This window comes from Colossoma macropomum, unplaced genomic scaffold (genome assembly GCF_904425465.1).
Source record: "Colossoma macropomum unplaced genomic scaffold, Colossoma_macropomum, whole genome shotgun sequence".
Lineage (NCBI taxonomy): Eukaryota > Metazoa > Chordata > Actinopteri > Characiformes > Serrasalmidae > Colossoma > Colossoma macropomum.
The window spans coordinates 37,586,375-37,611,261 of NW_023494793.1; the positions used below are offsets into that span (position 1 = coordinate 37,586,375).

General features: G+C 37.7%; 1 protein-coding gene across 1 annotated transcript in view; it reads right to left on the bottom strand.

Annotated features, from left to right (window-relative positions):
* Positions 1 to 2,320: 2,320 nt before the first annotated feature.
* Positions 2,321 to 24,887, bottom strand: part of ptpn18 (protein tyrosine phosphatase non-receptor type 18) — a 40,155-nt gene continuing 17,588 nt past the window's right edge. Inside the window, exons 6-17 of the mRNA XM_036579466.1 lie at positions 23,845 to 23,913; positions 23,026 to 23,088; positions 21,425 to 21,567; positions 20,932 to 20,998; positions 20,611 to 20,688; positions 20,049 to 20,138; positions 17,701 to 17,798; positions 11,882 to 12,177; positions 6,960 to 6,985; positions 4,142 to 4,169; positions 3,655 to 3,753; positions 2,321 to 2,447 (exon numbers count right to left, since the gene is read on the bottom strand). Of these exons, the coding sequence (XP_036435359.1) occupies positions 2,374 to 2,447; positions 3,655 to 3,753; positions 4,142 to 4,169; positions 6,960 to 6,985; positions 11,882 to 12,177; positions 17,701 to 17,798; positions 20,049 to 20,138; positions 20,611 to 20,688; positions 20,932 to 20,998; positions 21,425 to 21,567; positions 23,026 to 23,088; positions 23,845 to 23,913 (1,131 nt within the window). The 3' untranslated portion in view covers positions 2,321 to 2,373. The remainder of the gene's footprint in view (positions 2,448 to 3,654; positions 3,754 to 4,141; positions 4,170 to 6,959; positions 6,986 to 11,881; positions 12,178 to 17,700; positions 17,799 to 20,048; positions 20,139 to 20,610; positions 20,689 to 20,931; positions 20,999 to 21,424; positions 21,568 to 23,025; positions 23,089 to 23,844; positions 23,914 to 24,887) is intronic.

The following is a 24,887-nucleotide window of genomic DNA, read 5'->3' on the forward strand; positions in this document are numbered from 1 at the left end:
TCCCTAGATGTAGTCCATCATCCAAGACACGTTTGGTGTTCTGAAGTTTGCTCATTTTGTTTTGCACTGGAGGCTAATGTCGCTAAATAATGGAAGCTTATAGCCACCAGTTAGCATAGTTTACTCTGCATGGCTAAATCATCACATATCACAAAGCAGCAAACTTCAGACCCCAAACATGCCTTGACTGATTGACTACATCTAGCGTGAGAGGGAAACTGTGTACATTTGAATTTCTGCCCAACGATTGCTTTAATGGTGTTAAACAGATAATACATCTCTTATATTTAGATGTAATTCTTCATAAATATAGAACCAGATAACCACAGACATGCAGCTGTTAAGGCTGAAAACAAAAACACTGATCTAGATCACTTCTTGCTCTCGTAAATGAATAATAGTAATAATAATATGATATAATCTGGACGAGGAGCAATTGATTCCAAATGAGCAGCTCTTCTCTTGATCAATATGGACCCAACGCTCAGCTTCATGAATACTGATTCTGCTGATGGAACAAAGAGAAAACAGAGCCTCCCCCAGCTACTGTGAACCCATACAAAACCCAGGAGGCTAAAACACTTGCTGGAGTATCATTTCACATAATAGCCGGCTTTCTTTGCCAAAGAACTGCGCGGTCATTTTCTGAGTGAAGCGGCTCACATTCATTTGTATCTGATGAATCGCAAACATAGAGCATCACGCACTACGGAACAATTATAGCTCCAGAACGTTTATGACGATAAACGTTTATCATTGTTTACTGTCTGCGACCACCGAGAAACGATTAGGTCCAATAGGCGCAGAATTTCATGCTTATTGCATTACCTGCACTTATGAAACTCTATAGCCGGCCAGACTGCACTGGAGTATATTAAACAATATTTCAAACAGTGTGCGTTAAATAAGCTCTCAGATTACTGCACATGTATCATAACCAAATGTATCATGTGGCTCAGAGCTGAATTGCTGATCGAGGATCAGTTCTCTCCTCGCACTGCTGTTTATTTTTCATTAAGCAACTGACACCAGATCAGCAGTCCCAGACACTGAAAGCCTAGAACCTCCCAGGTTTGTCTGGCCACAGAACCCGATCTGGTGTCTGTGGCTATGCATCTGGATAAACGCATGCTTTCTGCATAGACTCAAACTTGGTTTTCCAGAGATTTCCATGACTGAAACATAATAGCTGCAGAGTCACAGGTCACAGGTCTTTGCAGCTGTGATTTCTGACCGGAATGTTCCGTTTCTGACGCAACCTCTGTGCTGAATTGCTGGCCTGTTTAATGATCTAATTAACGCATATATTCATGAAATTTGAAGGGTGAGAAACTAGATATGAATCATATTCTATCCAAATGAATGTATTGCTGTGCAAATTATGCAGGTGACCTAATTTACCTGCTCCTCTGTTTGTGAGCAATCCAGGCAGCGCATTTATACCTCAACAGTGCCCTCTACTGGTAAGAGCAGTGCATCACGACAGCAGAACTCCTGACAAAATCAGACACACAACAGTTAATCTATAAAACATACATATTTATTATAGATCACACCAATTACAATAAATTAGACATATACATCAAATTGTCAAACTCTATCACACTACACATTAAAGTACAAACCCCATCCCTTATAACAGCCAGGTAACACAAATGCAAAGATATGGATTGTCAGGGGACACATATACAGCACTGTGCAAAAGTCAGAGACCACACATTCATTCATTCAATTTCCTGGCTATTCATTTTTCAGCATTAGGAAGAAAAGAGGAAACCATATTTTACAGAAAACAACACAGAAGTCTCAGCAACTACAGGTGTATTCCAAAGGTTAAATCCTTTAAATGGCCAGGGCCTGACCCATATGACACACTTCTATAACCTAAGAATTGCTCAACCAGTTTGCATTGAAGTCCCTGTAGTTACTGAATAATAAGACTTAGTATATACTAAGCCTGGGATTTTAAGGGGTTAAACAGCCTTGGTCAAATCGCATGTTTTGTGAAGTCAAAATAAGTTAAAACAGCCTCTAAAGAGAACGAGCTTGCACCTTTAGGCATATGATTTCTATTTATTCAACAAATAAACAGTAATTGTGCATTAAAATGTAGTGCAGTGTGCTGTACAAATGCGAAAGTGTGTTTTCTGCATTGGAGGCTTTTGTTTAATTTTCTGTTAAATATGTGCTAAACATGCACTGAAAAACAAATTTATAATTAATGGCCTCTTTGAATGGAAATGAAATAAAAGCCTCTTGACTTTTGTACAGTGCTCTCTCTCTCTCTCTCTCTCTCTCTCTCTCTCTATATATATATATATATATATATATATACATGTACGTATTTTTTTTATTTTTTACAGAAGTTGACGATCATCTCTCTGGCCGATTCCATTCTGCTGGGGGGTCCCGAGGTCCTTTGGGTTTCTTTATTCGGCACTTAAAACCTGAAGGCCCAAAAAAACAAACATGAGCAACAACTTAACAGTTAATGATTGTCACAAGACACTAGTAGATACATGAAAGGAAATACCAAAATATCGTTTGAGGTTTTCAAGTTGGGTTTTGAAGTGAGAACAGTGTGTAAAAGGAGTTTCATGTTCATCAAAAGAGACTCGCAGCAGCTTGAGGCATCACTGAAGTTGTTCTGGTAGAAACAAATTCTTTCGAAACTTTTAATTTACAACTCATTTTAATACAAACTTTTAAACTCACACATTGCAACATCGCACAGCAGAGTGTAAATATTAATAATATAAATCATAAAAATTAATAATGAAACAAAGGATCAAATAACAATACGCTCATAAAAAGTGGGGTGGGGGTCTGACAAACTGTGCAGATGGGCAACAGTCACCTATAAGTGCACCTATTTGGTAGGTGTTTCAGTACTAAGTAATTAGACTACCCTTACAAAGGACTTGTGGATGGTTTACACTGAGTTTATTGATGTTATTATTATTTGGGTCACAGAAACTTTAAAGTACCCTTAAAGTCATGAATTAAACCATAAAAAAATTCAATAATAAATTGATAATTATTTCATGTGTTAGTGTTACACCCAGGAAACTGCTAAAATCGGCCTAGGAGTGTTCCTAAATCCCAACACTATTAAAACCCCTGTTTCTACACATTTTGGTATCAGTTTATATAACCATAATAAATCACCCAAGAGGAGTTAAAACACATTTTAAGGAGTTAAAACACACCGTTAAAAACACATTTATGAGTGCAGGAGTCTTCAAAATTCAACAATAAGCAGTTATACCACATAAACACAAAGGCAACAGTGACCTGTAGTATCTGATGATTATGAATGACTGCTGAAGCTATAACGCTGACTGACGAAGAAAACAAAGTATGACATGTATCTGAGGTTTAACAGCATAGATGAACGTGGGCTCATTATCTGGAAAGCAGCAGGCCACTATTAGTTATAACTGCTTATCAGTGATCTTTTATGACCTAATCGATAACCATTAACACAGTAATTGTAAACCATTCAGATACATTTTATAAAGGTAGTTTTAATGAAAAGTGCTACTGGTGTTCCTAATAAAATGGCAAATGAATGTGAGTAAGGTTGGTCGATCTAATAAACTGGCAACTCAGTGTAGCGTGTAATGTTGGTGAGTGGCGATGGCGATTCCTCACCCAGTCCACCGGGGCTACAGTAGCTGCTGCTGCTGCTGCTGTCACGGATCGGGTTGGTGACGTACTCGTAATCATCTTCTGAGGAGCCGTTACCGTCAGCTGAGGAGGCAACATACAAAGCAAAACAGGTTGGCTATACTTTACTGAACGAGGTGTGAAAAAGTAGACAGAGACAGAGAGAAAGAGTGAAAAGAGAGATAGAAACTGAGACTAATCTAACACTTCTTCCTGTTTATTTCTTTTACAGCACTTCACAATCGTGCGGTTGATAAGGAGTCTCCAGAGGGAAGATGACTCCACCAGCAGCTCAGCTCAGACTGACATCACACAGGCTCCGTCAGTGTACTGTCATTGTGCTTGAGTTGGTAATGAATGCTTTATTTTCTTTTTTCACTCTAACATATGCCCAATTACAGCATTTTTAAAATGCAGTGTCTCCCAGCTGAGAGCTTTTTAATCTGAATGCAAAAATCTGTGAAGTACTTACAAGGCCCTTGAGTCGGAGGTGGCTGCAGCTGTAGGACACAAAAGATTAACACATTTATTGTACGTCTTTATCTGTGACACATTATCAACACTATCAAAAATATAATAAACTATCACAATCATCACTGTGTGGACAGGAATGTATCACTATGTTGGTTAAGCTACACTCTAAATCCACACTACACTGAGCTGCCAGTTTATTAGGTACACCACTGTGCAGAGGTCAGAGAGCACCATTCATTTATGTGATTTCCAGTCAAAACCAAGCCGTTAAGTATAAGCTATAGTAAATATAGTAAGATAAGTCATAGTAAGTGTAGTAAAAAAGTGTATTAAGTGTGTCTACCCTTTGCTTTCCATTCTTTTCAGGACACTTGCTTTGTTTTCCACAATTCAGTCTTAGAAGTTGGTTGCATTTTCTGCTTCACACGATCCAAATAATACCAAATACATTCAGTGATGCTGAAGTCTGGACTCTGGGGTGGCTACACATCCTTTCAGACTCATAGTGCTGAGTTGTCTTCTCACAGTGGAAAGATGGACAGAAACACCTGTGGATTTTTCCAGATCTGAAGCAGCTTGATTTTCTCCTCTCTCTCAAAAAGTTGTAAGCTTTAAGTGCTGTTTATCTGATAGGGACAGTTTTGGTGGTCTGCCAGCTCTTGCACGGTTATGCACAGTCACAATTTCTCTACAACTAGTGTTGTGAGTGGAGAGTGGTTGATTTTCTCCTCCCTCTTAAAGATTAAAGTCCGTGTAAAGGACATTCAGAGTTTTGTTTCTAAATAACTGCTGAAAACATGTAAAAAGACTGTGAACTATGTAGTACTGAAGAGTCATTTTAGACCGTTTAACTGTTTTTCAGCATTTTTGTGTTCATATTTTTTTGGGTAGGCCTGAAATCATGACTCGATGACGCCCTGCAGCCATACTTAGCATGAACCCTCCCCAACACTATAATGGTATAAAAAGCGCATTAGCATCCTCCCGCTTGATCGCACAATATATTTTGTTCTATGTTATTGATTGATAGCCTAACTTTATTCAGCCAGGTTATGCTAGTCAGTAATACCTGTTGCTAATTTGCATAGATGGGAGAAAAAAATGACCATTCTATTGCAGACTGAGAGGAATGAGGTTGATTCTCCTCTGGCTGCTCAAACGTGTACGGCTGTACAGTTCAATAAAGCTGCTAGACGAGCGTCCATTTTTCAGGTCGTAGTGGTATTTGACACTTTGAGAGCTGCACTGAAATAAAGGTGAATTCTGTGTGTCAGGTGAAGTGCTGCTGGTGGGTATATTTTAATCCAAGAGAGGCTTTGCTGCCCAAACTAGTGAGCGAGTTAATGTTACTCTGAAGCTAAAGTTGGCTTTCTATTCGCCAGCTTCTTGTTGGAATTTTCCCATTCCACCTTAAACAGTGCCGCAGTTACATTCTGGCGAAAATGAAGCTGAAGTTTTGAGAGAGTCTGCACCTTTCCCACGATTAAGCATAGTTTCAGTGCCTTCAGCGGACATGCCCCCAGCGTTTCAGAGCAGAGCACTGCTCAGTTTTTCACCATTTTGAAACCCGATTTTGGATACTTGGTCATTTTTTAATCATTCAAGTTTGTCTGGGTGGTTAGTAACACATTTTTCTGCATTGCAACGAACTCAGAACACCTATTTATTACTGCTTTACACAGACTTCAGTACTGTTTATCTGATGAGGACAGTTTTAGAGGTCTCATATCTGATCTCCTCATAAATATCTTCAGAAAATGAACAGTGAATACTTAATGGACTTTGAACGTCCATTGAATGAAATGCCCATGATTTGAAATTCAGTAAATGAAGGGTGGTCTCTGAGTTCTCACAGTCCTATACAAGCTAGGTGTTGTTAACTAGCACCACAGTGTGTCTTCGCACAGTCTGAAAACCAAGAAACAGCTTCATACTTCCTTCCACAGGAAGACAGAGTGACAAGAAGAGCAAAATATGAACAAACTGTGAAAATGGAGAGAATGACTGAAGTCAGCCTCGTCTGAAAAGGACAATTTATTAGCTACAGGATTGCACAGTTATCATAACAATTACCTTTAACTGTACAGTACAGACTGAGACAAAGACTGAGAGCAGTTGAGATTGTTTATGAGCCGTCATTTGTCAGACTGGCTGATAAATTGTGAATAAAAACAGTGACACAATATTCACAGATCAAAGATGGGATTGGAGTGCAGATGGGATTCTTGATAAACTTGACTTTATGAACTGTATGAATACAGAATAACAGACAGCCAGCTGGAGATGAAACTATTGCATTCAATAGTTTCAACACCCGGTCAGATTATATGTTTTCAGTGATTTTCTAAATTACTTTCTAGGCTAACAAATCCTCTACAGGGAACAAACTTAAATATGGCATTTTCAGGAGAGTTCAGTGCACAATTCCTATTTATTTGTCTCATTTAACATGTTAGAAAAAAATAAAACATAAAACACACAATGTGCCATCATTTTTTTTTTTCAATGTGATAAATCCAGCAAATAAACAGTGATTGTGCATTAAAATGTGCAAAAGTGTGTGTGTTATCTATAGAGGATGTATTTACCTATTTTCACTTAAAAAATCAACAAAACATGCATTTTGACCATGGGTGCCCGCTGTATAATTAGAGATCTATACACAGTGAAAAGATTTAAAGCTCCAGTTAAGAATGACTGCATTCATTTGCCAGTTTATGGTAATGCAACAACAGGTTCCTTTAAACTCATACTTAAATAATTTTGGCAATTCCTAACAGGAGCTTCAAGATGTGCAGTGTGAAAGTGAATTTTACCTGTGAGTTTCTGGCCCGGAACTCCGCTAGAGAGAAAATAAAAACAAAAAGCACATGTAAACGATGGATAGAAAAGGAAATATGAACTGTTTTAATGCTATTCCCTTAAAATATGATATGAATATGGCAGATTTTAAAAGATAACATGACATGAATTAGGCTCTGATTTCAAAATCTCTGAATCTGATACACTAAGTTGTAGATTTAAACTAAGCCTGGAGAAGACAGTTTACCATTTTTTCTTCCACTGATTTTTCAAAATGTCTGTATAATGAAGTTATGAAGATGTAATCTAAGGCATTCAGAGTTGTATGACCTGAAATGCACCACTCTACAAAAACTCTTGAGTCAGAATTGTTAGTGGTGATAATAATAGTTACCAGACGCTCAAGGTGTTCACTGCCATTTAAAGCACCTTCACAGGAAGTTATTACTTGAAATGATTATGAATATTATCACTGTCCAAAGAAAAACATGTATCTCCAAAATAGTTTACAGTAGAGGGCAAAAACGCTCTTACTATTTAAGGTTAGTTAATGTAAAGAGATGTTGTTCCAATTGATTTTGGAGCATTTCTTTTTGTCCAATCATGAATTTTTCACACACCATAAAGGACAGATGGTGCGTTAAAATGGTGTAGAAAAATAAAATTCCACAAAATGGAGATACAAGGTTTTGTTCTGACAGCAGTGATATGCCGCCTGATACTGTTCTATGATCATTTTGAGAACGTTTGGCCTAAAACGTTTTTAAAAATACATTCATGGCAGAAAGGGTACATGCAGGGCACTGTAAAGAAAAACAGCCCCTCCCCCTCCCCCAAAAACATATTTCTTCAGATTTATCTTTTTTCCATGTTCAGTGATTCATAAAAACTCTGAAGACACATGTAGGTTTGCTGGTGGTTTTGGATAGTAAATAAAATGGCTATATCTGTGTTGTAGACAGTGTGACTCCTGGTTCCTATCAACACCACTCTAAAGAAAGATGTGTTGGTTAGTTTTTCTACAATGAACCACTTGAAATTTACATCTCAAAGATTATATTATGCTGACATTTCAGAAAATCTTGCATAATATGGATAAAATTGTACTATAATATACTAAATTATACTGTACTAAACTAAAATTATACTACTGTGATCATATTAATACACACTGTGATTGGAGAATCTATAATGTGATATGGTTAAAGTTTATTCTGCATTGTTTTGACCAAAAACATCTTCTCTTCTTGGATTATATGAATACTTTCACGCATCACACCTCTCATCTGGAACGGTGATTGGTCACGATGCTCACAGCACACACTGAGATTGATTAAGGGCTCATTCAATTATTGCAGCCTTCTGTGAAATCAGTATTGCAAAGACCAGTATTTTGAATATTGTGATAACGACTACCAAATGTTTTATTGTTCAGCCCTGTAACACACTGGTTCAACTTGTGGTTAAGCGACGTTGAATCACATGCGTCAGAGCAGAGGAAATATTAAACTGTGCAGTGCTGTGGCCTTGCAGGACAGCGAGCCGAGAGCCTCAATATTCAAGCCAGCTGTGTGTACCAGCAGTGGCACTCCAACGTAATCAATAAGAACCACAGCCCTACACAGTTTACACACCTGAATCAACTCATCTGGTAATTATTTAGCCTTTCATTAGGAGAATCATTCATTTCAGAGTAGAGAGAACAATGTTCTTGACATTATTGGACACTGTAAGAGACAATACAGCTAAATACACTTTATGTGTGAGACAGCCTGCTAGGTGTTTTCCTTATTTGATGCGGAACAATGTGACATCAAGCATCTCAATTTCCATGTAGTGCAATGGACAGGATAATATATTTATAGCTGTATGCAAAAGTCTGACCACATTGGTTAAAAACGTGTTGCTGTTTTTCTAAGTGAAAATAAGTGAACACCTCCTCTACAGAACACGTCTGTACATTTTAATGCTCAATTATTGTTTATTTGCTGAATTTAACATATTGGAAAAAATAGTTATGGCACCTTTTCATATTTTCTGGTTTTTATCTCAATCTGTAAAATTAAAGAACAGAAATTGTCCACTAAATTTAGCATGAATTCCATTTAAATTTGTTCTCTGTCGAGGCAGTGTTAACTTATTTTCCCCTAAAAAATCAACAAAACCAATTTAACCAAGGGTATTCAAACTTGCATGTGACTAAACATCAAGAATATTTCAGAAGATAGATTTTGATGTTATACAACGATAATCTTGTACAATTTTGAAAAGACAAACAGGAAATAGTTGTTTATATCTCTGCCAAATTTCTGATCAACGAAAACCTGTGTATATCATTTCGTGCACTTTAGCCTCTGCGGTGTGAAGCCAACCAAACCAAAAGTAAAAGATGAAAAACTCCAAACACGATTACGAACTTGAGCAAACAAGCTATATTTGAAAACAGTTTGAGATCGTTTAACCCTTATAAAGCACAGGTCCTTCCCGGTGAAAAAGAAAAGCATAGTGTAATTATATATCAATTATTTCTCTCTTATTAAAAAAGGGGAGGTTTTCTGTCAAAATGACAGATTTCAAACATTTGAGCGATACTACATTTGTGCTCGTAAGTGGAAGAGGAGATATTTCATTATGAATTTAGTTTGGTGAGTTTACTGTTGTGTGTACACTCTTGTTCTCGGAAAGAAACTTTATATTTATGGCGAGTTTTTGGTATTTCTTGACACCTAAGCAAACAGAAGTCATGTGAACCTGCTGATACAGAATGAAAATGAAATGTAAATGTAATTAATTGCATAACTCAGTATGTGATTAAATATGTAACTGCATTATTATAAGTGCTATCAAAAAGCATTATTAACTGCATTTTACTCATTGGACCATTCAAACCACCCATAGTTCCAGCCTGAAGCCCAGCTGCTCAACTGCTCCATGACTGCAGCCAAAGCAAAAAGCATTAGCATCAGCAATGTGGAAAGCTCTCGAGTTTTAAGGGTTAAAAGTAGAAAAAAAGCAACTTCTCTTGTACAAAAATAGTCTGTATGTCTACTCTAAAAAACATGGTGCTGTTTCAGACTCGTTAATGCTCTCTCTCTCTCTCTCTCTCTTTCTGTGAACATTTTTTTTACCTAGATAGAAAGTCGCACCTGTTTCCTGGCTAGCGTTCCTTTGGAGATGTAATTAAACACTTTCACACTGAAAGAGAATAAACATCAAACCCTGCCGCTCTGAATACCCCGAAGATCACATGAAAGGAAGCAATGCAAATAGCGAAGTAAGGAAGAGGGCAGAGGAATAAAAACTGTTCAAACTGAAGTTTCCAAGCAGACTCACGGATGCGTTACACATCCTTACAGAGGTAAACCCGCGCTGTTCCACACGCCAGTCCGCTCAAAGCAAACAGTGAAATCACCGGTGTGGCATTAAAGGGAAATTCCACAAATAATATATGAAATATAATGAAACCATTAATGTGGGCACAAATTCAGAGTAGGGTGATGTGGTTCTAGAGAACTTCACCGAGTCAGAATTGTTCACCGTGGTAGCGACAGGAACCATTGGCTGGTTCCACCAGCTGTGTGTAAGTCCAAAAACAGGCTAGATTACTAAATCAAAATGAGTTGCACCACACAAACTAGTTTTAACGTCGAGGTTGGTATTTACTAAACATTTACACCTCTTTAAAGGGGAACTTGCAAGAGTTAAACTCAAACGTCCATGTGTGACTCTGGCTAAATGTATTCATCAGATGCAGAACTAGATGCTGATGTTTGGCTATGTTTATTTCCACAGAGCAAGTTTAACTTCCTGTATTTTCTTGATAAGATTCTTAAATGTCGTTTTTATTGCCAGTGATAAAAACATGTTTAATTTTAATCATTAATAATTTCTCACTTGTAGCTCACTGAAACAAGCGATAAATTCTGTTCCAAGTGCAGATTCTGAACGTTCAATATCACGATATACGGCAACTTTCGATACCATGTTTGTGTTTGTAGGAAGAAGAGGAGATGTTTTATTATATTTTGAATTTGAAGAAAAGTTGGCATTGAGTACAGTCTTGTTTTGCGGAAAGACGAACTACTGTTTACATTTTTGCCACAATTTTGTCAGACCTGGACATCAAAACAAACAGAAACATATCAGAAGTGCAGACTCCAATCTGTTGAATGTTTGCAAGATGAGAAAATAATAGTCTTTGCGCAAAAAGAAAAAAGAAAAAAAAAGGAAAAAAGATTGACTTGAGGCTCCTGAGCGTTAAGGCACAATGCCCACTTTAAAGATGAATTCAAAATTTCTGCATAATTAAACAGTTAAGATGTAAATAAAGTCATTCAGAGAGGTCTGATCTGAAATGCGTCATTCTCGGAACTGCTCACAGTGGTGGTGATTGGAACCGGACGTCTGAAGAGTTTAATGCCTCTAAAAGCGATTCTCTATTTCTGTCATTTTTCAGTTTGACATAATTTAAAAATGCTTGTTTCCTTTTACATGGTATGTTAAATTCATGATAAATGGACCAAAAGAAATGGCCCAAAATTACTTGGAAAGAGGTCTGGTTCCATTGACATACATTAAAAGTAAAGTATGTTTTTTCTTTCTCCTGTAAAGTTAACATTTTGGAGTTACAAGGTTTTGTTCCAACAGCATCGATATAAAAGATCAGAAGACATGTGTAGGTTCATTGGTCATTTTGAAAAGTAAACAAAATGCCTATATTTGTGCTCTAGACACTGTGACCCCTGGTTTCTATCACCACCACTGTAAAGAAGCCATTTCAACCACTATGAAACAACTTTTTTCATCTCAACTATTAAATTATACAAAAATGTAGAACAATCGTGCAATTCCATTTAACACAAACTACATTTAGTTAAGTGTGAACACGTGAGCAGGACTGAACATGACTGAAAAGTGAATATTAAGAGAGCCTCACCTGGTAATGGTTCATAGCCACTGAACTCTGCCTCTAATGATGGCATTGACCCCCTCTGGTTGACTGGCAGTGCCCTGTCGTAAACGGGTAGAGTCCCGGCGGCCCTGTTCTTTGGCTTCACGGTGCTATACAGAGCATTGTTAGGGCTCTTCTGGCTTTCTAAGTCTAAATTGTCGTAGTGGTGGCCAGTGCGTGGAGCAGATGGCTGCCTGGTCTTGTTGACTACAGCATATGTGTCATTCATTTTGCTGGACGGAGGTGGATGAGAGGACCTGGGCCGGAGTAGAGGAGGTTTTCTACACAGAAAGAAAGAGGGAGGGGGAAGTTAATGATGTGGTGATGATTATCTCACCTAGAACGACAATGATAATGATGATTTGTCCACTTCACACCATCGGGAGTAAATAAGGGCATGTAATGGACTGTATAGCCAGATGGAGAAAAAATTATTTCCTTTAAAACATTACATGGAGAAGTTTTCTCTTCCTATTTCTCTTCAACTTACCAATAATAATAACCATTTTAAAGGCTTAGTTTTCACTGACTGATGTGAATGACATTTGTGAACTGAACTGTGAATTGACAGATTTAATTTTCAGTTCTGAACTGTCATGTAAAATTCTCATAATATAAATATAATATAATGTAGCAGAACAGGTGGAGCTTCCCAGGATTCTTTGAGCTTTTGGTTCCTGTTACATCTTAATTTTCATCAGTTCACTTCATTGAAAAGTATTTTTATACTGTAACATGTTACCTCATTCAAAACATTCAACCTCAGTAAAAAGAAGTAAGTACTAAACTGTGCATTTCAGTAGGGATGCCAATGTTTCCACATACAAATCTGCCAATTCCAAAATATAAACATTTATAAAATGTAAATCCACCAAGATTAGCATTACAGAAAAATAGAAAATTAATTTGTAGAGGCTTATAAATGCAGTAAAATTGATGAAATGCAGACATTTCAACCCAGTAGTCTTACTTCACCTAAACATTCTGCTTTAGTAAAGTGTGAAAAAAAATCACTTCAAATATCAAGTTTGAAATACTGGTCAAATCTAAAGATCTGTTGGATACTGATTTATCTGATTGCATCAAGCGTCCCCATATTCCAGGGTTGTCACTAGAGTGGAACCCTCAAATGCATGTTTTCAGAACATTTAGGTAGGAAACCTGAAATCATTGCAATGCAATAACTGCATTAGCCACGTTTACATGCAGCCTGATAATCCATTAATAATCCGACTAATAGCTCAATCGGAATAGAATATTTACGTATACACCCCTCAATCGGAATAGGCTAGTCCAATTGAGGCCATTCGGAGTACAATTTCTATCCGATTGAACGAGGTGGGTAATCCTGTAAATAATCCGTTAAATAGAGGAATAATAGCCGTGTAAACGCCTGATTCCCATTACATTCACAACCTGACAGTTTAAGTCCGTTCTGATCATGTTCGTCACGTCATAGTGAAAGTTTATACCGTTCAACATGGCGGAGCAGAAACTGGTCTGCAGAGGAGACGAAGTTTATGCTCTGATCTTTAAAAGACAGCGGTGGGACGGATGTCCAGCTTATGTGTCTCAGAACACGACGTCTTCCTCTCGCCCTTCTTTAATAAGGGCATGTGAAGGACGTTTTCCTGAGTCTGACATCATTTTACAGTAATTAAAACCACAAACACTGCTCACTGCTGCTCGTCTCACTCTGGACTCATGTGATGCTGGTTGCCATGGTAACGTGTATACTAAGTGACGCTCTACACATGTGCGTAATTTTGGATCGGATTACTTGTAGTGAGCACGGAAACAGAGATGTTCTATCAGAGTGTTGAGTAGAGGGAGCATATAAACACCTCAGTCTTATATCAGATCTATAATCAGAATGTATTCTATTGAACTGGTAAACACAGCCATTGATTCCATAGACTCTGTCTTAACTCCAGGCTTTTATTTTATAAAAAATACTCTTCCTCTGGGAAAGTAAAAAAGTGTACCTTTAAAACTCCTTTTATATCGTTGTATCTAAGGCTACAAAAATGTACTTATACAGCACCTTTTTTTCTGCATTTAGTTTGGACTGGACTGCAAAAGAGACTGAAATACAAGCAAAAATTAAAAGTAACTTCAAAAAGACAAATTTTCTGACAGTTTTGTTAATGTTAGAAGTGTGTTACTTAATACCAGCCAGATTCTTAATTATCTGTGCTTTTTCAGTGGGAATTTTTCTGATACTGGTCAGTTTGCTGGACCCCAATAATGGTTGATATCACTTGGGCCTTAATGTTTAGTTTAGCTGATTACTTGCTTGCTTAGCTGATTAGTAAAGGAGACAATGAAAAATGATAAGTATTATAAGGGATAGAAATGCTCAAGGAAAACATTTCTTGAACTTCAACACATTTTCCAAGAGAGAGAATGCTGACTTCTTGGCCTGTAAATGAAACTGTCGAAAGAGCCCATTTTTAGACTAACCAGGTGATGTGTTTCAGCATGTCTGGCAAGTCAAAAGCGGGAAATAAACATTCTCGTTCTGTGTTCCTTCAGCATATCTACCACAATCAAGCCAAGCATGAAAAGACCATTTTAAAGTGAGATTTCTGCTAAAGCTTTTGAAGCACTTCTGAATTAAGCACCTCAGACAAAGCAAGTCTATACAAGTTAATTAACACATACTTGATCCAGCTGAAACATATGTTTCAGTGAACACCAAATATACATCTGTACATTATGCCTCATAACAAAGTGCAATAATAGAACTATTACTAAACATCACATATGTGTTCTCAGCGTCTGGTGATAAGTTTAACAGTGACCTTATATGAGTGGGTGGTCATCTGTAGATGGTAATATAGCCCTTAATACCTATTTATAGGTATTAAGGTTAAATGATTTTCTAAGTGAAAATAAGTTAACACTTCCTCTACAGGGAACAAACTCAAAAATTGTGTTTTTCCTGCATATTTTAGTGCACAACATCTGTTCACTTGCCAAGTTTAACAAACTGGGAACAACAGGGGCAGAAAAGGGTGCTTATTATTCCCTACTTAAGTACTGTTACTGCAGTGATAATTTACTTGAGTACAAATAAAACTATTTATAAAGGAAATTACCCAAGTAAGAGCAAATAAGTAGTTTATTACTACTTGAGTACTTAAATTACTGTTTTGTTCATCAAAACCCAAAATTATTTCTGAACTGGCTTGACGATATCACTGGAAATTATCTGTACAACCAAAACTAAAGGAAAACATGATATTAGAAAATGTTTTGACTCCTGATGCTGATCATATACACATCTTTCTGTTCACTACGTAAGGATCCAGGTTTACATTAAATTACATGCATTGTATGGTCAGATGATTATACAAGGCCCCTAATTTCCAATAAAGTAGTTTAAGATCCCTTAAAGGCTGTGCAGGGTTTGTTACTGTTTAATTAAACCTATATTTATGGTTTGGCCTTTAAAAAACACAGATTACTTGATTAAGAGTCAAAATATCACGTACATTACTCAATTATTCATATTATTTTTAGTAGCAGTCCTACTACCCACTGGCTCTTTGAACGTTAGTTTACATTAACTCATAGGTGTCAGTCTTCAGAGATAGAGCACATTACATTCACCATGTTCAGACTGTACAGATTCTTGACACCAGTTTAGTACATTTCTGCTGGAGTGCTGCTGGGGTTTTTAAACACTGTGTCCACTCTCTGTCCAGTCTATTAGACACTCTTACCTTGTTGGTCCACCTTGTAGATTTAAAGTCAGAGACGACAGCTCATCTGCTGCTGCACAGTTTGTGCTCTAGTCCTTCATCAGTGGTCACAGGACACTGCCCACAGGACGCTGTTGGCTGGATATTGTTGGTCAGTGGACTATTCTCAGTCCAGCAGTGACACTGAGGTGTTTAAATACTCCAGCAGTATGTCTGTTGTGTCTGATCCACTCTGCTGTGTCTGATCCACTCAGACCAGTACAACACACACTAACACACCACCACCATGTCAGTGTCACTGCAATGCTGAGAATGATCCACCACCCAAATAATATCTGCTCAGTGGTGGTCCTGTGGGGGTCCTGACCACTGAAGAACAGGGGTAAAGGGGGTACAGATGTACAGTCTGTAACTGTATACCTCTCAGTTAATAATCATCATTCCTATGTGAACAGGCCTGTGATGTCTGTGGCACATATTTTTAAATGTTACTGAAATATGTGATCATTATAAATTATATTATGATTAACAGTGGGTATAGTGGGTTCTAAGTCATTCAATATCAATATCAATATCAATTTCCATGCCCTGACAGAAAAGTGTTTGGTTTAAACCACAAACAAGTGAGGTGCTGGATGCGGGTAAATTTACTGACAACAACAGATTACATATTAGAAACTCAGACATTAATAGCATTCACACATAATGTTTTTTTGGACATGTGTCTTTGGATATTTTTGGATTCTGTCTCCTCTCTTGTCTTGCCCTGCCACCATTAGCCACCTGTTTTTAGTTTACTGTCAGGTCATTAGTGTGAGTATATACCGCCTTGTCTCCTTTGCTATGGCTAGCATTGATGATATTTGTCTCCCAGCTCATTCATGTTTTTCTTTTTGTTAATAGCTAGTTTATTTAGTATCTTGTATCTTGTGTTTAGTGTTTAGTTTTGTTTATCTATATTCCTGCTTGCTTTCCTGTTTCACCTGAGACTTAATCAAATAAAGAACCCTCGCACTTGTATCCTGTCTCCTCACTGCCTTACCAGCCCCAACATTACAGAAGCAGGGCTCCTTGGTGAGTACAGCGAGTGTGTTGACCCGTCCATATGGGATCAGATTAATGGAGGGATATCGCCTCCTGTCCCAGTTCAAGGTGACCCTGCCAAGTGGAAAGCAGGAGTTCTTCCCTTCAACTGACATCATGGAAATCACCGCGGATGATGACACTGCTTGTGGCTGGACTCACTATGGTAAGCCCCATAGCACCAAAGAGCCGCAAAAAAAAACAGGCAGGCCATTTAGTTTATGTAGTTAGTTGATGTTTTTCTTTGTGTTTATAGTGAGTTTGTTTAGCATCTTGTATTTTGTGCTTAGTTTTGTGTTTTTTATGGATTCACCTGCTCTCTATGTTCCTGTTTGCTTTCTTGTTTCACCGGAGACTGAATCAAATAAAGAACACCCGCACTTGTATCCTGTCTCTTCGTCTGCATTGCCAGCTCCAAGGTTACAAAGTATGAACTGCACAGTAACAAGTAGCTGATGTTGTGCCAGCCCATTACGACATCCGACTTCATCAATTTATTTCACCAATCTTTCTCCCTAAAAGTTTATTTTTGCTAAAGGTTATTTAAAAATATAACTGCACTCAGCTTTTCAGCCCTTTCTAAATATGTTGCTTTTATTTTGCTGGTTATTTTCATTTGTTCCAACTTACAAACCTCAGATAAACAAAACAGTCATACATATCATAAAGGTTTATCCTAACATTATGTATTTGTCATATTTTCCACCCTTACCCACACTCAATTAAAACTTTGGATTTGGGTGATGCAGTATATTGCACACGACACTAGTGTTAAGCAGTGGATAAGAGAGCACGCAATCAGCAGAAGAGTGAGCTTGAATTCTGTCCCCAGAGAGCCAGAAACATCTTTGACAGTCCTAATCTTGGCTATTTTTTCCTGTTTACTGGATGTTTTGTAGCATGCAGTTTCCTTAAATTGGCCGCTCACTGTGCTTTTTCCTGTGGTCTTAATCACAGAGGCCACAAACAACCAACATGCTGAGACTGACTCTGTATGTGTGTGCGTGATATTACCTTGTTTTCGGGTCAGGGTTGCTGCTGCCGATGGAGGCTGACCTCAGTGCTGGCTTTGGAGGAACCACATTGGAGTAGATAGATAGAGAATCCGCAAACTTCCAAAAAAATGGAAGAAAACAAAACAGATATCACTAGAGAATAAAGGCTCTTGTTAGTGCCGCTGCAGCAGTAATGTGAAGAGCAGTCCGTCAGGGTGTTACTCAGACTTCTGCTCCAGAATTTGCATAGAGGAAGCACACAGTTGGTGTGTTTCCTGCTGCAGTTAGTTTTATTTAGGCGCTCTCAGCATAAGATGACTTACTTGAGGAAGTAAAGTGAGTTATACACAGAAGAAGGGTTTGGCAGATTTGGCCTCAAACATGAAGCGCTCAAGCAATAAAATGTGAGAAGTGAGAAGAAGATTATGTGCAGTATCAGTTTTTATTTTGCTGATAATAAAACTCTAAAAGTTTACCAAAACCCTGTCTGAAATTAAGAATGAGAGGACGCTACTGTTATATTACAGTATAAGTACATATACATTATAAGTTTTCAATTCTAATTTAAAACCTGCACCGCAAACTTAAGCGTTTCTCTACTCTAATACATCTGATTCAACTCACCTGACAACTGATAAACAAGACGTGAAATCACAAGGAAAACACTACACTGGGGTTACAACACCACTGTTCTCTTACAGTGTCTACCATCTAGGGGCTGATGATGGTAATTACAGACCTTACTTGATCTGCATCTGGCTTGTACATACATTCATTGGCCATTACATTATAAACTATAACCACATACGTGTGTTTTGTACAGCAACCTCAAATGGGCTACTGTAAGCCTACAGTACTCCGTAAAAGTCAGAGACCACTCTTAATTTACTTAGTTTCCAGTGAAAACAGCCGTCAAGTACAACATATTCATTTTTAGACTCCGGAGACAAGGCAGAAAATTAATAAATATGTTGTTTAACAGAGCTTCCGTTCTTTTCAGGATACTTGCTTTCAGTTTTTCAAAGAAACCTGCAGAAATATTATTCAACACCTCCAAAGTTCAGTCTTAGAAGTTGGTTGCATTTTCTGCTTCTAACAATGCAAGTTCAGTTATGTTGAGGTCTGGACTCTGGCGTTGTCAGTTAATTGTTCTGACGATATTAGCAGCTTCTTTATTTGATTTGCAAATTTTCTTCTTCCTTTTCTCAGTGAGGCTTGACAGCTACATCCTTTTAGACCCCTAACACTGAGTTGTCTTCTCACAGTGGAAGGATGGACAGAAACACCTGTGAATTTTCTCAGATCTGAAACAGATCTTGGTTTTTACTTTTGTGCCAGCTCATTAGGACATCTTACTTTATTAATTTATTTTACCAATCTTTCTCCCTAAAAGTTTATCTTTGCTAATTGTTTAAAAATACAACTGCACCCAGCTTTTCAGCCCTATCTTCTCTATAACTTGTTAAACTCCACTTTTGGAAACTCCCGTTTCTTCACTTATTTTGCTTTGACTTTTCCCTTCCTATGCAAGTGGATTATTTTATATGCAAGTTCCCGAAAAATGAGCTTGTACATAGTGACCGTTTTGACTGGAAATAAAAATAAAGGGAAGGCAGTCTCAGACTTTTGCACAGTACTGTACACCTGCCACAGAAGTAGGTTTACAATTACCTACTGTTGCTGCACAATTTATCAGCCCCCCTCTCTTTTCCCGTCCATAAGGGGAAAGGGACCACCACAGGACCACTGCCAACCAGATGTTTTTTGTCACTGACACGGTAGTGGCATGGCGTGTGGTGCTGGTGCAAGTGTATCAGGCACAGCAACACTTTAGTCCTCAGCAGTGGCCTTGTGGTGGTCCATAGCTATTTCTGGACAGATACAGGGGCTAAAAAAAAGTATAGCAACATGAGCTACAGTCAGTAAGCACACACATATGGTAGGTATATCCAGTGACCTAATTGTAACATTTCTGAAGGCGGATGGTGCGGTAGTGGTTATGAACTGTAGGTATACTTGTGAAAATCTTAAAATGACTTTTTTGTGGATTTCAGGCAACGAGGCACGTAAATATCTAATATGGATGTAATTAAAACCTAGATAGCAGAAATCTTAAGTGATATAATGACAGTAATCCAAAGTGGATGGAAAGGAAGGATGGGAGGTTTATAAGGGGATCATTTTGTCTTTTTTTTGACTGGGGGACAGCATCCCCTTTGCATGCCCCCCTCAAATGGAGCCCTGGGTATACCTAATAAAATCAGCAATGAGTGTATTAACAAAATAGTAAAGCTAGAAACTAAGATTACGTTAGGAGTATACGGCACAGTTGGTGTTTCTTTAATGAGCAATATATTTAAACCCTACCTTGGTTTGGTTTTGGCGAGGGTGTGAAGGTTCTCCCAAGGCCTTCTCAAATATCTGAGCCACGGTGTGAAACACAAATTCATACTGCTCCTAAATGAACACACAATCATCATCTGACCTTAATAAAGCATTTTTTCATGTGTTTTCGCTTAGATTGTTAAGAAGAGCATAATACTCCAAAAAACATAAAGTCTTCAAATATTTCACTGCTGTCGAAACAAAACCTCATATCTACAAAATGATAACTTTACAGGAAAAGGAAAAAATGTACTGTGCTTTTAATGTAAGTCAATGGAACCAGACTTTTTTGCAAGTAATTCTGGGCAGTTTCTTTTGGTCCATTCATCATGAACTTCACCCATAATGTAAAGGACAACAGGCATTTTCAAATTATGCCAAAAACTGAAAAATGACAAAACTGGAGATACAAGGTTTTGTTCCGACAGCAGCGATTTGGTCATAAGTATAAATTTGGTCATAGATTTACATAAGTGATTGCACTTTTGAATCTTTTATCATTAATGAATAACAACAGCAAGTTAGTCATGTTCCCAAACTCTACCTTAGTCTGAACGGCCGATGGCCTTTGTCTCCTCAGCTCCAGCACTATGTCCATAATGTTGAAACCGTCACCAATTTTCTGTTAGATAAAAAAAAAACATGAAGTTATATAAGCACATATATAAATATTTCTACTTAGCATCAATTTCCTGCACTGTACATTGTCATTTGTACAACACTTTTCTACATCAATTCAACTGTCTTGGTTTAAATCACTGACTACACCTTTAAAGTATGAAGCATAGTGGTAATAATATAGAACATAGAACAAACATTCTTATATACTCATCATTTCATTAATCATTTTTGGAACATTTCATACCTTTTCATGCAGCAGGTCGTTAATGTAGTCAATGGCACAAATCACCCCAGTTCTTCCACAGCCAGCACTGAAAAAGCAAAGGCAATCAACCCCAATCACTCAACACAATCGAGCCTATTCCTGCCTGCACCGCAGTCTTGAGGTCAGCGAGGAGCTGCGGTCCATATTGTCGGACAGAGCAGCTCCCATACATTACAGCGCGAGGCTAATGAGAGAAATTGTGCAGAAGTCCGCGAGTTAACTGGCTGTCGCGGCGCTACATCAGGTGCTGAATATTTAACATGTCTCGCTTCATTCAAATGGTGGGATTAAAATGCATGGGGCTGGGGAGGTACAGAGAGAGTCTCACTCTGATGAATTTTCATGGGCAGATGGGTCATTTGTCAGAGGTGGTGAAAAACAGTCGGTTAGTCATGGCCAGGACGGCCAGTTTGGGAGTGTGCGAGTGAGAACGCAGTTGATGGTTTGATTAGCGCGTCTGTGTGTGACAAACCTGCAGTGGATAAGCATAGGTCCTGTGTGGTTAGCCTGTCTGATGTTGGCCAATTCCATCATTCCTAAAATGCCATCCGGCACATACGGAATTCCGTGATCCGGCCAAGCTGTGTACTGGAGCTGGGACACGGAGCGAGTTTCCTGCACATAGAAATACATTCTGAATCAAGGATGGTCATGATACAAATACATTACTGCAGCATAAAACTAACAAAAGGTGGGAAATTTGACAAAAATATAATATCATGATACCGATAACCATTAGAGTATCACAATACTTTTGCACGACATACATTAAGGTGTTCTGTTTTTCTTAAAGGGGCATTTTGATAGAAATGATTTTGAAAGAAAGAATTTAACCATCATTATATTTGTTGTAAACATGCAGTGCTGCAATAGTTCCAAAAGTGAGATTTGCCAGTTTGAACACTAAGAAAATCCCCTTCTCAGGATGTATCTTTAAGGTGGGGAGAGCTTTGGAAAGTACAACAGCTTTGAGGCAGATTTTCGGGAGCAGCTGTTTTGAAATGTTTTTTTCTTTTTTTGCTGTTAGCTGATAAATGCAGAAAGAAGCCAGACAGCTAACAGTACTGCTTCATGTAACTGTAATGACTTCAAATCATTATTAGAATGCATTACTAAAATGACAGAAATGACATGCCAGAGTAGGAAAATTACAAGCAAAAAGCTAAAGTTAGTAAGGTGTTTACCTCACTACCTACACAGCTCATGTCAGTTTGACTTCATTCCTCTGGCTGAAAGAGTAATAACTTGTCGTTGGCCTCCATTCTGAGCTGAATGAAGATAGAACTGCTGTTTTCTTTATGATTTTATTCAATGACTAAGGTAAGAGTTACACCAATGCTGGCTATCAATGCTATTAGCCAATAAACCTGTGTCTAGCAGTCATGACTGGTTGATGCCACAGGGATTATGTGATGTATTTGCATAATGCATCCTGTGTATTGCAGTGAGAGAAAACTGATGAATGGAAACATGAAAACAATACAAAATTGTGAAATCTGTCAAACCCACGAGGCTGAGGGATATGATGTTGCAGTACAGAACACTGTATAAAATGATAATGTATTAAACTCTGGGTAAAATGATATCAAAAAATAGAATACAATGCTTTTTCTTTTGATTTTTTCCCCACTACATCCAATTTGGCAGGGACATAACTTGTCAAGGTAATTACATTGTTCTGTCATATCATCAGCACCTGGAATTAAACCCTTAAACCTTCTTATTCAGTTATTATTCTCATCACATATTATCCATCACTCTAAACTGTTTAGTAGCTGCTAGTAAACTAATATGCATGTTATGCAACTATAACCTGAAGGACTGAAGTGTGGGCCCACACACAGACCCTGAGATTTAGGGGATTAAGAAACATCCAGCACTTGGACTTTTTTCCTCATGAAGCACTTTATGCTATCTATTTTGCTTTGCTTTTATTGTTAAATTATTTCCAGTTATTACATTATTACTCAATATTCTCTTTCAGTACAGTACATGAAATTCACAATTTGGCTGGCGTAAGACTATTTCAACACATTTTAAACTTCCACACATAGAACAGCAGGACACACGTACATCACCGCATTTCACAGTCAACGTTCGCACGATCACTTCCTCATTTGGGTACGATTCTTCAACCTGTCAGAACAATGACAACACAGAGTGGAATTTCAGTAACAGCACTTCCTCCAGGGCTGCACGTGTTTGGTAAATATTTGCGCTGTGTCAACAAAGGCCACCATGAACACTTTCATCATACATTGAATGCAGAGATATTTGACAAATTAAAGGTTTCACACATTTTTCTACATTTCTGCATAATTCAAAGGGTGAGACAAACAAAGTCATTCAAAATGTTTAGAGAAACACACAGACTCACAGCCAACACAAATACAGCGTTGTATATGATTCTATATAGAAACCAGGCCAGGGTAAACCTGTAGCACCAAAAAAGGTTCTTCTACAGTCACAGGCTTGACATCATAACAAAAGCAGAACCCTTTTTGGTGCTACACAGAACCCTTTTCAAAAAGGTTCTAAGTACAACCGTATACAACACATTCTCCATCAATCTAAAGAGCAATTTCACCATGCAAAGAATCCTTTAAGCATACAAATGGTTCTTTGAGTGTTCATGGCTCTATATAGAACCAATGCCTTTACTAAGGAACCCTTGAAGAGCCATCTTTTTCAAGAGTGTAGAACACAGCATTTCACATCAAACCACTCTGAGTCACTTTGTATACATCTTAACTATTTAATTAAGCAGACATTTTAAAAAAATGGTGGCATTCCCCTTTGGAGAGCAACTTAATTTATGACTGAAAGCACTAAAATGTGCCTCAATAACAAAGATTTTTTCATGATTCTCATTTTCATGATTAAAGAGCTTACCGTTGAGACAGTGAAGGGACCAAAAGTGGATGGTTCTGCTAAAGAACCCCAGTAGGCCTCACATTTTTTCTGCACAGAGAGGTTAAAAGAGTGGGTGTGCAGTAGTGTCACACATCATTTAGTGTAATAGATCAAAAATATTTGCTAAATCCTGATATTACTTTTAACCCTTTAACCTCCTAAAATCCCAGGCTTGTTACATACTAACTACAGGAACTTCAATGCAAACTGGCTGAGCTATTACTAGGTTATTGAAGTGTGTGAAACTTTGGGCCTGCCAGTGGGCCCTGGTCATTTAAGGGGGTTTAAAAATGCAAGGGTCTGTAAGCTGATCCACCCTTCAATTCACTCACTTTAATAAAAAAATACAATAACATCACAAATCTAATTCATGTCTGTGTCTCATGAATGACAATCCAAATTAATCTGGGCAAACAGTTAAACCAAAGTAAATTATTATTTCGCTGGTTTTATCTTTGCTGAGGAAACAACTTTACAGAACTGGATTAATATGCAATCATCACAATTCCTGGACTTTATGCGGCGTATGGACTAAAATATGAACAATCTTTTAATCTAAACTGATAAAAGTTTGGGCATCTCATTCAAATTATATGTTTTGTTGATTTTCTAAGTGAAAATAAGTGAACACATCCTCTATAGAGAACACTTCTCCACATTTTAATGCACAATTGCTGTTTATTTGCTGGATTAAACATACTGGGGAAAAACAAAACATAAAATGTGGCCTGTGCAAAAAGTTATGGCAGATCTATATTCTGTTTTTTTATGTCTAATATGTTAAACTCAAAACTTGTGCTCAAAATCTGCCCAAAACTGCCATATTCAACTGCCATATTTAAGAGTATAATATACAACTGTACTTCTGCCCTCCACTACTTTTTGGATTTTTTTCCTTTGTTTTGTTATGATTATCTGTTGCCTTTGTTATTGTTTTGTTGATGTAACAAACTAAAAAAACTTTCATAACAAAAAATGCATAATAAACAGCAGATTTCATAGCAGTTACTGAATAATACATA